Source organism: Centropristis striata, chromosome 7, assembly GCF_030273125.1.
Source record: "Centropristis striata isolate RG_2023a ecotype Rhode Island chromosome 7, C.striata_1.0, whole genome shotgun sequence".
Taxonomy (NCBI): domain Eukaryota; kingdom Metazoa; phylum Chordata; class Actinopteri; order Perciformes; family Serranidae; genus Centropristis; species Centropristis striata.
In genome coordinates, this window is record NC_081523.1 from 11,199,005 (window position 1) to 11,211,910 (window position 12,906).

At 39.2% G+C, this 12,906-nt stretch overlaps 1 protein-coding gene across 4 annotated transcripts in view; it reads right to left on the bottom strand.

Annotated features, from left to right (window-relative positions):
* acacb (acetyl-CoA carboxylase beta) overlaps positions 1-12,906 on the bottom strand; it is a 30,055-nt gene that overhangs the window by 7,049 nt on the left and 10,100 nt on the right. For 2 of the 4 annotated variants that reach the window (XR_009394643.1, XR_009394644.1), the window contains 14 exons: positions 12,381-12,462; positions 12,184-12,282; positions 11,961-12,070; positions 11,725-11,835; positions 11,435-11,644; positions 11,185-11,355; positions 10,925-11,086; positions 10,676-10,839; positions 9,948-10,098; positions 9,735-9,838; positions 9,564-9,645; positions 9,332-9,481; positions 9,103-9,253; positions 8,305-8,435 (listed from right to left, as the gene is read on the bottom strand). Coding sequence is in view for 2 of the 4 variants with exons in the window: in XM_059336421.1 (XP_059192404.1) it covers positions 24-179; positions 321-536; positions 635-676; positions 1,376-1,432; positions 1,523-1,630; positions 1,726-1,825; positions 2,243-2,383; positions 4,206-4,229; positions 4,712-4,830; positions 4,916-5,005; positions 5,091-5,204; positions 5,853-5,966; positions 6,062-6,186; positions 6,282-6,370; positions 6,462-6,562; positions 6,630-6,818; positions 6,904-7,050; positions 8,301-8,435; positions 9,103-9,253; positions 9,336-9,481; positions 9,564-9,645; positions 9,735-9,838; positions 9,948-10,098; positions 10,676-10,839; positions 10,925-11,086; positions 11,185-11,355; positions 11,435-11,644; positions 11,725-11,835; positions 11,961-12,070; positions 12,184-12,282; positions 12,381-12,462 (3,810 nt within the window). In the remaining 2 variants the exon portion in view is untranslated. Of the gene's footprint in view, positions 1-23; positions 180-320; positions 537-634; positions 677-1,375; positions 1,433-1,522; positions 1,631-1,725; positions 1,826-2,242; positions 2,384-4,205; positions 4,230-4,711; positions 4,831-4,915; positions 5,006-5,090; positions 5,205-5,852; positions 5,967-6,061; positions 6,187-6,281; positions 6,371-6,461; positions 6,563-6,629; positions 6,819-6,903; positions 7,051-8,300; positions 8,436-9,102; positions 9,254-9,331; positions 9,482-9,563; positions 9,646-9,734; positions 9,839-9,947; positions 10,099-10,675; positions 10,840-10,924; positions 11,087-11,184; positions 11,356-11,434; positions 11,645-11,724; positions 11,836-11,960; positions 12,071-12,183; positions 12,283-12,380; positions 12,463-12,906 lie in introns of those variants that run through there. The other 2 variants (XM_059336421.1, XM_059336422.1) reach the window with 2 other exon arrangements.

A 12,906-nucleotide genomic window follows, 5' to 3' on the forward strand; every position in this document is an offset into this window, starting at 1 on the left:
GTATACTGCATATGGACACTGACTTTAGAGGGGTCCATAATGACAGTGGGGACGAAGTTTAGGAAGATGTGGTTGCAGTCTGTGCGGACAATCGTATTACTGAAGGCAACCTCCAACTCATCCATGGCCTCCAACAGAAGACGTTCTCCCTCATTTTTAAGGTATTCAAAAGAGGCTTCCTGGTTGGGTTAAAAAAAACACAGATTTAATTGCTAAGCAAATGTTGCCAACATTTTCTGTCAATCTAAATAACAAAACAAGTATTAATGATGTCCATTTTTTTCAATCAATAAGCTTTGTTGCTCAGTTGCTCTGCTGACCTTCGTAATGAGATCTGAGTGGCGGATAATAGCTCGTATGAAGTAGCGGTAGTCTGTGACTTCAGCGCCCTCCTGAACACGAGCAGCTCCGAGGTACAACTGCATTTTGTGGTTGGCACAGGGGACGGCTGTCAGGTCAAAGTTCCTCATGCGGTTGAGCTCCAGCTGAAAGGCTAAAGCCGGCTCCAGATTACGGTAAATACGATCCTCCTGGAACTGAGGAGAGGAAAAACAAGAGGTGTCATCATCTCCTCAGACAGCAGCATATCAGCTCAATCTGATTAACAATTATACAATTTTGAAGAAATACTTACCCCATCTCTGGCTCTAAAGGTGAAGAACTTGGGGAATTCTCGCTGTTGAAATAACATATTAAAATAATGATAGTCAGATACCAGTAAATTCTGTGTACTTGTCAGCTTTACTTTACAAAATTAGTGCAGCTATGGTGAGGCAGAAACTAAATCATATTTTAGTATAAAAATAGATAAAAAGGGAACTATGCTGTGTTACCTCAAACTAAAAGACTTCACAATCGAGGACAGCCATGCAGAGAACAGGTATCTACATTATTATGCTGATATTGAATTAGACAACCATTTTATTTTACTTCTTTTAAGTGTGTATTATGTCTGGTTGGCACGTGTGTATAACTTTTGTTTATCTGTTCTCACATTGTTTTGAAGTGTTCATGCATAGGAATTGTAACTTTTTCATTAAAACAATTTATTTGAATCAAAAAGTAACATAATAAAGAAGCCAGCTAGACTTAAAGGAGTAGTTTAGGTTTATGAAGGGTTCTGGTGCTGTTCACTTAATGACCACTGGCATCATTAATAACAAGGATTTTCTGAACATTCCGTATAAATATGAATATTACCCACTTATTTGCACTCTTACACCAATTTAATGACTCTGTTAACAATTTAAGCGCTATACAAACAGAGTTATCCACATATATGCCATCCATAAGTCATGAACCATTTATGGGCATATCCAGTACATCAAAACCAATATGTGTGAATATATATACGAATGATACTGTGTTGAATTACCTTCTGTGCAAGCAGAAATGTGATTCTCCTGATTCCATATTCAAAGAGGACAGCTCTCTGTAACAAAAAAAATCAATCAAATATTAAAATACCATTATAATATCTCACATTCATAAGAATCAGTCTCGTGTTAAGAAGCTAGCGGACCTTTGATTGGGCGAATGCAGTGAAGGCTGTAACCAAGGCATCGTCATCTTCTGTGTCTGCTGTTTTTATCGACACGTTAATGATGTGAATCGGGTTCTCCCTCGTGTTCTGAAGGGGAGGGAGGAGAAAATGGTATCTGTAGAGATTCAGGTGAAAATATTTTTTATTGATAAGTCAGTGACCCTCACACCCACAGCACTCACCTTAGAGCTCTCCTCTTCATAGAGGCTGGAGCAGGACTCTGAGAACGGAGCAGTCTCCAACAGTGGTTCTGCAAAGCTCGAGAGAACTTCATCAAAATTCCTGCAAAAGAAACAAACATATCAACAACTTATTCTTATTTTGATCCACTGATCTTCGCCATGAATAAACAGAAAAGAAAGTTAGGTAACGCTTTATATTAAGGTCCTTGAAATAACCATTAATTAACAAGTAATAAGGCCCTTGTAAGTCCTTACAAGATGCTTATTAACATTATTGTGTGTTCATAAGCTTATATAAGTGTTAATAATGGCATTACAAACACCCATGATTTTGTTTGCTTATTGATATTAAAATATACTTTATTGCTCATCTATTATAAGTTAACTATAAGTTAACTATGTTTTTTGCAACTACCGGATCTAAAGCGAGAACAATGCCTTATTACTTGTTAATTAATGGTTATTAAGGACCTTATTATAAAGCGTGACCGAAAGTTATATTCAGGTTAAAAGTGACCTTTTGAAGTCGTCGAAACACTGGAAAGCCACCATGGCGCCCATTCGCTGGCAGGGTGGAGAGAAGGCTCCGTCCAGGAAGAGCTCACTGCTCTGCCGCCTCATTTCAGCGTGGCTCGATCCACTCACTGGCAAGGGAAGCCTGAAAAAGAAACATACAGACAGAACCACTAAATGATTAGATAGATAGGTTTGCTTGGGTAAAAAACACTGAACAGCCACAAATATTTTTATAGAGAGCAATTAAAGCAAGTCTGGGTGTTCTTATAAATTTGACAAGAAGCAAGTATAATCGCCCTCTTACCCAGTTATAATTACATACAGTTGATAGGCACATTTCCATTTCATGTATTGAACTGAAAGGAATTATGAATTATTTTTATCATGTGCAATTGTCACTGTATCTGATTGAGAGCTGCAAATCAATAATCAAAGTCTGATGCTGGAGAATACAGGCTCCCCATTTGGTAGCAATCAACAAAATCTCAGGCTTCAAGTTTTTAAGAGGAACATGGAAGAAAACAAAAAAATGAACCTCTTAAAAAGCGCAATTTTGCTTTACAAGTTGAGAGCAGCAACAAATAAAAGAAATATATTTGGACAAGCTCAGGTAAAAGTGATTTAACCCTCTGAACCCCAAACATTTTTAGGGAATCTATATATATATATATATATATATATATATATATATATATATATATATATATATATATATATATATATATATATATATATATATATATATATATATATATATATATATATTTTTATTTTTTTTTTATTTTTTATTTTTTATTTTATTTTATAAGCCCTGCACCTCTATGAAAACAGCACAGTCGTGGCTTAAGGTAGGGAGAACTCAAAAATGTCTTTTGAGCAATAAAACAGTTATAATGCCATCAATCACAAAAAAAACACAAGTTGCATTTCCTTGGTAATTTGTACTGACCAAAAAAATTATGAAATAAGGAAATCTACTGTGTATATACATTTTTCAAATACCCGCAAAAAAAGGGGGTTCCACATGTTACGACGTCTACTTAACCTCTTGTCCTCTCCTCTCTGCTCTGTGTAAATATCCTGCAGCTTACTTAAGTTTTAATGTTTTTTACAGGATCTAGTTAGTGCAAACAGTGTACTTTTGGCAAAATATAAAACGACATGTAGAATAAAGTGATTCTAATAGAGTTGTTCCGATTCCAATACCACGTAATTTATTAAATTAGTAATCTATGTACTGGTTTGCTCCGTTAAACTCTGTTCCTAGATTTATTTATTTAAGTTGCTGTTGGACTATTGTTTTTTATACTGTACCTTCATTTTACAATATCGTGGATGCACTTTAATTTAAATATATTCCTAGATTGATTGATTTATGTTGTACTACTGTTTTGTATACTGTTTTATTTAAAAATATATGTAAAGATAAATCGCTTGAATTTGCTGTATTTATTCATGTTTTACAAAGGGTTTAACCTGAGCCAGGCCTCACCACAATGATAATCATATCACAGTTATGCAGGTGAAGTATGACATTTTTTTTATAACATACTGGTATCGGATCGGTACTCGGTATCGGCCGATACCCACAGCACAAGTATCGGAATCGGTTTCGGGAGGGAAAAAATGGTATCGGAACATCTCTAGATTCTAATAAACTATCACTTAGGCTCATTTAGGCTGTGATTTTGTTATTTCCTGACATAAGCATTTCTCAAAATCCAGTGATAATTTAGGATTTTAAAGTGATTTATGGTGTAATTTTGGCTAAAATATGCCTTTTTAAACCCACCGCTGGGTAGTTTGGGTTCAGAGGGTTAAGAAGGACTTGTTAGAGGAGTCCTTAAGCAATTTGTTTCTGGTTTCACAGGACAGAAGGAGAGAATCAACACATTCTGCATGCATTGCTGTGAGACATACACACGATCGGGTGGTTTGGCTGGCAGGGAGGAGCTTTACTCTACCTGTTCAGAGTAGGGCTGCTCCCTCTGAAATCAGATGAGTGACAGGTGAATATCAGCAGTGGATGATCAAACTGTAACTCTACCTCAAGGCATCATGATTTGATTAAAGCACTCAATGAAACTCTGGCATTCAGTGGGTAAAAGCATTCTGCATTCAGTGTTAGCCATAAGCCGTTACAGCAGCAGTTTATAGGCTCCCCACCTGCACCACTGGGTACAGGAGAACTATTTGATTTATGTTTATTGATCCATCAGTCTAATGTCACAGAAAAGAGCAGTGACAGCTGACTGAAACTTAAATAATATTTTGCAATGCCAGGATTCATCAATAAAAAGCCACAAAGTCTGGTATTATGCTTTAAAAAGTCTGATTATTTGGTTTGATGAACTCCTGCTTGATCAGTGGGAGCCCACACTGTGACAACATCACAGCCGGAAGTGATTTGCCAGTAATTCATTTATTTAAAGAATCCTTTCATTGTATTTTAGTGAAGGAAACGTTTTACCTGTTGGGATGTGATGAAGGCAACATAAACTGGAAGTCTACAGCACACGTTCCGTCCTGCAGCTGGTGATGCTGGATGCTGTTTAGCTCGTAGGCGATGTAACCTCTTCGCACGTACACCTGAAAGCCAAGACAAAACAAGTGATTATCACTTATTAAGAGATAAAAACACATAGGAATGAAGGAGTGAATCCACTGACCATACCTCCAAGGCTGCCATGCAGACGACTTGATTGACGTGATAGAAGAAATTGGGCAAAACGTCAAAAATGGAGGTTTCAGAGAGAATGAGTTTCTGTGCCATAGAAAAAACATATTAATTTGATATTAAAGCTGCTAAATTTGATAATTAAATATGAAATTTCCACACAAATGCTAACCTTCAAGTTTTCTGGACAAAACTGGTGGCCGTACATGTCGATGGCTGACAGGAAGATGGACTCCACCTGGTTGTGCCTCAGTTCGTATGACGGTAAATGGGAAGCAATCAAGACCTACGACACATTCACAAATACAACATCAAGTCTGTACAGATGAAATAACCTGATTGTAAAAAGGGCATAATTTCCTGAAATTTGAAACACTTAAAAGGTAAATGTTACTTGAAATAAACTTAACATATCCATCAGTCCATCAGTTTAAACAAAAAATAATGATAATAATTATAATCTAAAAAAAAAAAAAAAAGGAAAGCACTTTTCAATCTGAAAAATCCTTCCCACAGACCGAATAAAACAAACGCAAATATAGAAAAAAAAAAAATGCAAAATAAAAAGATACAGGTAAAATAAATGAACTGTATAGATGAATAAGCCAAAATAAAACAAGTTGAACTATTAAAATTACATTTAAAGCTAAACAAGTAAGACCAGTTATCAGGCGAAAAGGCAAGTCTGTAAAAAATGTGTCTTAAGACAGGAAAGTGGATATCAAAGACTTTTCAAAGCTGCGGTGCCAGTACAGCTCCATCACTTTTTAACTTAAACTTTGACTCTAGAATAGCTAACAGGCCAGCAGATTAGATTCATTTTTGAGCATTAAAGTTACACTTTAACATTAAAGGTTCACTGATGCGCTCTGGTGCCTGGTCACGTCAAGCCAATATATTTAAAACAGACAGAACACTGTTTCATAGACGTTACCTGTCTGGCTCTCAAGGCCACCTTTGAGTTCTCCATCTTGCTGAGCTGCGTGAGCTCGTTCAGAATGGCCATCAGCTCGTCTGCTAGCATGGGATCTCTTCCACACAGCTGGTCCTATACAGTGTGCAAAGTGTCTTTCACTAAAACTTAAACGTTGGGAGGATTGTATAATTTATACATGCCAATGTTGAGGTTGACGAAGGCCTTACTATGAGCATTGTGACCAGGATGTTCTTCTTGAAGACCTGAGCGTGAGAGAAGATGTAATCCAGCACAGGACTCATGTCCGGTTTGTGCTGCTCTCTCAGGTGGATAACACACTTGTCAAAGTGAGCTAATTGTCGAAACAAGAGTAAAATGATGTTAGCTATAACGGGCCAACCACAGTTATTAAAAGATACACCTCATCTCGTGGTGAATTAATGTCACCTTGCTGAAACTGCATCTCTACTTGCAGGTATCGCTTCAGCAGATCAAGAACCACAGACTTCATGTAACCACGAATTCCGCTGCGGTACCTGGACCAGACATATTCAAACATGTGTCAGTCATGCAACATTTACATGTTGTGTAAACAATCTGCATCTGACAAAAAAATGAAAAACTAACCTCTGTACTAGCTGAACAATACTCTGAGTGTTCATGAAAAACACCTCTCGGTCAGCCTTCCTCTGCAGGGTTGCTGCGTGGCTGTCTAGAATATTTGCAATCTGGAAAAGAGAAATATCATCAGATCACATTGACAACAGTGATTATTTGTCACTGTGTATCTCTCACCCTTTGGCTAGGGAACTGGCAGAGGACAGAGGTGATGTTGCTTGCGTACTGGGCCATGACTTTTCGGATAGCTTTCTCCACACTGGGAGGAATACGACCCGCCACGCTCGTCATGATCTCCTGGAGTTCTAGCAGTGGCAGCGAGGGGTCCCTTAAGGTCTTCATCAGGGTAACCACCCACTGTTTCAGCTGCAGACATAACCATGCACATATGATTAATAAAAACTGATTATATAATTTAATTATCTGTCGTGGCTGAAACCCTGCTGGGTACCTTGATGCTGAAGAAGGGCTCTTCCAGGCAGAAGCCATCCATGACTTTAACCAAGTTTTCCAGCACACAGTGAAACACCTGGTGAAGCCTTTCCCCAACAGTGGGCAGTGGCTGCTGGGGTGGCAGTACAGCCGTGTTGAGCTCCACCTGGTACAAGAAAACAACATTCTCACTGCGGTCAAAAAACTGCTCGCCAACAGAAAGGGAGGCATGCAGCTGTATTAACAAAGCAGCCTGGCAGCAATATAACATGTATTTATGATGACAACTGCAGTGGTGGAATGTAACTAAGGCTACGTTCAGACAGCAGGGCTTAATGCTCAATTCGGATTTTTTTGTGGAATCCGATTTTTTTGCAAGGTCGTTCACATTTCCAATTAAATGCGACTTGTATGTGATCTCTAGTGTGAACTTTAAACGTACCAAAAGTGTCCCCCATGCGCATTGGAGGACACGACGACGTCACACGCAGAGAGCGTGCTCAGTGTTTACAGAAGTAGCGGAAAACATGGCCGCGAGCAGTAAGCCTATGTATGATGAACGCGACCTGGCCGTTCGGACTGGAGTCGCATGTCAAAAGATCAGATATGTATCGGTTTTAGGACCACATATCCAAGTGGCCTGGATCGCATTTGAAAAAATCGGATCTGTGTCGTTCAGACTGTCATTAAAAGATCAGATGCAGATCGCATAGGGGCAAAAATTTTGATTTGGGTCACTTCAGGCTTCAGTCTGTACATTTAAGTACATTTACTCAAGTACTGTACTTAAGTAATTAATTAAACCTCATAACAGTATATTAAGTAGTTACAATGATTATCTTTAGAAGGTTAAAATATCATCAATGCATCAATATTAATAATCTAATAATATATTTAAAATTACATTACAATTAGCAATCTGACTGGGTCCATTATGCATAACAAGGACTTTTACTTTAAGTACATTTTGATGCAGATACTTTTACTTAAGTAAGTTTTAAATGCAGAACGTAATTTTGGCATTAGTACTTTTACTTTAGTTCGGGATCTGAGTACTTTTTCTACCACTGAAGAACTGACTAGTTATATTCATTAAAGAAAGCTGATCAAATAAAAAAAGAATAACTAAGAATCCCTTTCATTTAATTTAGGAATTTTGTCTTTTTCTAGGGTGATAACATCATAGAATATGACGGCAGACATTCAAAGCTTAGTTCAAAACTTCACTTAAGTCAAAAACTTTTTCTAAAATTACATTGAGTATAGCCCTACAAAAAATACTTCCACTGTTTATATTTACTTTATTTTAAGGCATAAATATGGACAAACTGATGATTTTATACTTTTTTAGCCAAATATATAAGGCACAATCAAGATAATGTATGCACTGGAAGTTGTAATTTTCTATTTATTTACCCGATGAATACTGCTGGGGTCGTCCAGGTCTATACGTGCCACCACAGAGCCCGGCAGAAGAACTGCTCCAGGTCTCTTGACGTAGTGGATGCAACCAGACTGCGGCATGGTCAACGTCATCACCATCTTCATCACCTGAACCCATAAACAGCCAGTCAATACAATTACAAAAACACACAGCATGCCTTTAGACCAGGGGTAGGCAACCTGCAGCTCCGGAGCCACAAGTGGCTCTTTAGGCCATCTGCAGGGGCTCCCTGTGGCTGTAACAAAAAATATATACAAAATGTTTATTTTCTATACATTTTAAAAGTTATTTATCATTGGTGTAGGCCCAAAGCAATTTGTATTCTTCGACTGTAAAAATGTGTAGATGAAAGACTGCAGTAAAAATGTTTTAAAAACATTTTAGTTAACTAAAATGTGCTTCATAGCTAATTCAAGTCTACAGGCCTGCCTCGTTACCTCTAAATTTTGCCAAATTCAAGTCTTGTTTTGAGTTTCCCGAGCTTGGCCAGCTTTCTAATTCCAAATCTCCTGAAATATTTCTTTGGTTTCCAGCCTCTGATTTGCACTTGGGTCCTCGCTGCATTCTGACAAAATCATATAAATAAATGCTCATTATTACCTATTATTAATGTTAATTAAGACTTGGTAGACTGTTTAATGTCCATTCTAAGGTTCAAAATAAGGTTTGCGGCTCCATTCTGACAGTTTTTTCTCTTATTTTGACCGACAATGGCTCTTCAGTTAGTAAAGGTTGCAGACCCCTGCTTTAGACCAAAAAATCTGTCACATTCACCTCAATCTCTGCGTAGGTCTCTCCTGCACAAATGTGGCCTCCATCGTCAACCATGTACTGCAGCAATTTACCAGCAGAGGGCGACCTCAGCACTGTGGGATCCCTCTCCTTCTCAAAGACACACGTCTTGTTGCCAACAGTGATGCGGTAGCTGTGAGGATAAAGTAATTCAGGGAAAATGAGTAAAACAAACAAACAGATGAATCCAAATCTGCAGATTCAAGAGCACCTGCCTGTCCACCTCTTCCTTCATGTAGGTGGTGTGGCTGCTGCCGTCGTAAGACAGCAGCAGGCCGCCATCGCTCAGCCTGTGGACATCTATCTCAATGTTGGAGCCGTTCATCATGATGACATAAGTTGTTGGGGATTGGCGAGCAACCTGCAGGCAGCAGAAGTGAAAATTTATTGATTTAAAAGGTTAGAGTCACACAAAAATTGTCCAAAGGGAATAAAGCAGATACCTTGAGGCAGAACTTGACTCCTTCGTATATTAAGTCCAAACTGACAGAGTTGAGGAGACTGGCTGCCGGCAGGACTTGGCCTCTGCATATTCAGCAGTTTTTAGAACTCAGTTATATAAACATTCACTAGGAACTGTAGTGGTCATAATAAAAAATAATGATTCGTCTGACCTTTCCAGTGAATGCAGGTAGTCAGACATGCTCTTTCGGAAGCTGGCATCAGCAACATGCAAAGCCCCACAAACAATACCGAGCATGGTATCCGGTCGCTCCGCCTGTAGGACGAGCATGCAGCTTCATGAATCAAACAAAAACTGCACATAAATTACGTGACCAATAACTATCCGTAATGATTTATGGCACAAAGTCTTCATTCTCACACACCTGCACTTTCTCTGCAATGAGATGATCCAGCCAGCCAGTGTCGATGTCATTGTTTCTGAAGCTTTCGGTCTCAAGTAATTTGATGAGGTATTCAACTGTGGTCCTGAAGTCACCTCTGATGGACAGCTCTTTCATAGCCACCACCATGTTCCTGAAGCACATGCCGCATAATATGACACATGATAGACACGTGTCCCATGAGATTTTGTTTTTTAAATGCTCTAATTTCATATTATTATACGAGTCAACCTATATTTGTTATAAAGAAATTGCATTAGTAGCAAAAGTATATTCCATTGTCCACACGTTTTTTTTTTTTACATCACGGACAGTTACAACAAAAACAAACGAGCTGCCCGAGGAGATAAGGCATGCAGAGTCAGTAGCTTCTTTTAAATCACTTCTTAAAACCCACTTTTATAGACTTGCTTTTATGTAATGCTTTCTATCTTACCACTCCTTTTACTTCTTCACTTTTTACTTTTTTTTTTTTACTTTTACCTTTGATTTTCTGTGTATCTGAGAATGTTTTCAGATTGTTCCTGCACTTTCTTTTATTGTTTTTCTTTTAATGTAAGAATTGTTTTTAGCCTTATGGCGTCATTCTCATTGTAATTAATTGCTCTCTGTCGAAGCACTTTGTAAACTGCTTTTTAAAAGGTGCTATATAAATAAAGTTATTATTATTATTTTTATTTTTTTTAAAAAGGTGAAAACAGGAAACTTACGAAATGGCTTCTTCGCGGTTCTCGCCCCAGGAAAAACAGTGTCCAAACTGGGAGTCTGCAAACTCATGCAGGCCACCAGTGGCCCCCACGCTGAAATAACCCCAGACGTTTTTACTGCTGCGGAAGTTCAGCTCCTGCACGGTGCCAGAACTGGGCTTGAACCCCTGTGAGAGAGTACAAGGACAAAGAGTCAGTGATGTAAATCAAAAGAACATAATAAAATAGTGCGTAAATGAAACCGAACTCTACCTCGTCAGGGTTCTCACTGGTGATCCGAGCAGCTATGACGTGCCCTCTCGGACATGGCATGCACTCTGGAGTGCCAAAGTTAATGACGTTGTCGGCCCACGGTGTTTCCCCATAAAGCAAGCGGATGTCCTTAATTCTATGAAGGGGGATGCCCATCGCAATCTATCACAATAAATCAGAGTTAAAATAGAATGACTGGATCCCGGGCTATAGTCTAATTTGCAAGAGAATTGCTGCTTTTGTCCCTTTTCTTATTTTACCTGAAGCTGGGCAGCAGGCAAGTTTACATCTCCGATCATCTCTGTACAGGGGTGTTCCACCTGCAGGCGAGGATTCAGCTCCAGGAAATGGAAACTTCCATCTTCAGAGAAGAGATACTCCACAGTTCCTGCACTCACATAGCCCACCATCTTGGCCAGCCGCACAGCATGCTGGACCAGAAAGAGGACACCAAATGTCAAGACTCAAGCAGAGAAGTTATTGACTGAACATGCAGTGACGTTAACGGACCCGTTCCATTTGTTCGAATGTTGAGAGAGCAGCTATGGTGGCAGGAGCCTCCTCTATGATCTTCTGGTGTCTTCTCTGGATGGAGCAGTCTCTTCCAAATAGAGAGATGGCGTTTCCATACTCATCAGCCAGTATCTGAACCTCAAGGTGTCTGGCATGCTGAGCCAGCTGCATGACAAAGATAGGCGAGCCAGGTACCTCGGTCTGAACCTGCACTCAAAAAACAAACATTTTCGCTGTAAGAATGACATCAGATTCAGTTGTATGAAGTAATATGTAATAAAACAAACCTGTCTAAAGAGACCAGGAAAATCCTCAGAATTTTCTACTTTCCGGATCCCCTTTCCACCTCCACCTTCAGAGGCCTTGATAACAACTGGATAACCGATTCTCTCTGCCCCCTGCAGAAACCCCCACATAAAATATAACTTAGCCAAAAAAAACTTGCTTGAAAAGAGGATAATTTTGGGTAAACAAGAAACAAATGTGAAGTTATTATTATGGCGACTTTGCTGAATATCCTTACCGCCAGCCCATCGTCTACATCAAGAACACAACCCTTTATGTAGACCTCTCGAGGAACACTGATTACATTGCCCAGAAACTGATCATCCTCTTCCCAGTCCACTTTCAGACCTGGAGCACCGCAAACCACAACGACAGAAAATAAAAACACTGACTAATACTGAGGAGAATTTGAGTTACTATACATAATGTGAACTGAGACAGTGTGGGAGGTAAAGCATCACCTGATCCGCTCCATGGTAGTGTGGGAATGTCGGCACTCTGAGCCACGATGGAAGAAGCCACTTTATCCCCTAGAGCCCACATGGCCTTACTGGACGGCCCTGAGAGACATACAGTCAGTTAGCAATGAGATCTCAGAAAGCTGCGAATGAACTAGAGCTGCAACGATTAGTTGATGATGACTGAAACTGGATTTTACCTAAGAATGATATTCCTGCTTTGTCCAGCAGCTCAGGCAGTTTAGGATTTTCTGAGGCATGACCCCAACCAGCCCACACCGCCTGTTAATATTGATACACAGACACATGTATGTCACTCCTGACCATGAGTGTGACTACATATTTTCATTGGTCAACTGGTGCGGCTGAAATTTACCAGGTCTGTCTCGGTACGAAGCTGAAAATTACTATAATACATAGCCTTTAAAACATACCAGTATTCCAAAACAAGGAGAACTATTGATTGTTTTTTGTGGCAGTCACTATGCCCCCGTCCCCAATCAGAAGCCTAATCTTTTCACAATGTCAACATTGAGATGGTCTCATCTGAGCCAGAACCTCTCACTTAAAAAAAGGCAGAAACATGAGCTTTCCACAAAGAAAGGCTTGTCCAATTTCCATGGCTCAGATATGATAAAATGGCATTAACATTATGCATTGTTTTTGGGTGCATCTGAATTATTTGTTGGTGCACCAGAATGAAAAAGTTAGGTGCTCCAGTCATTT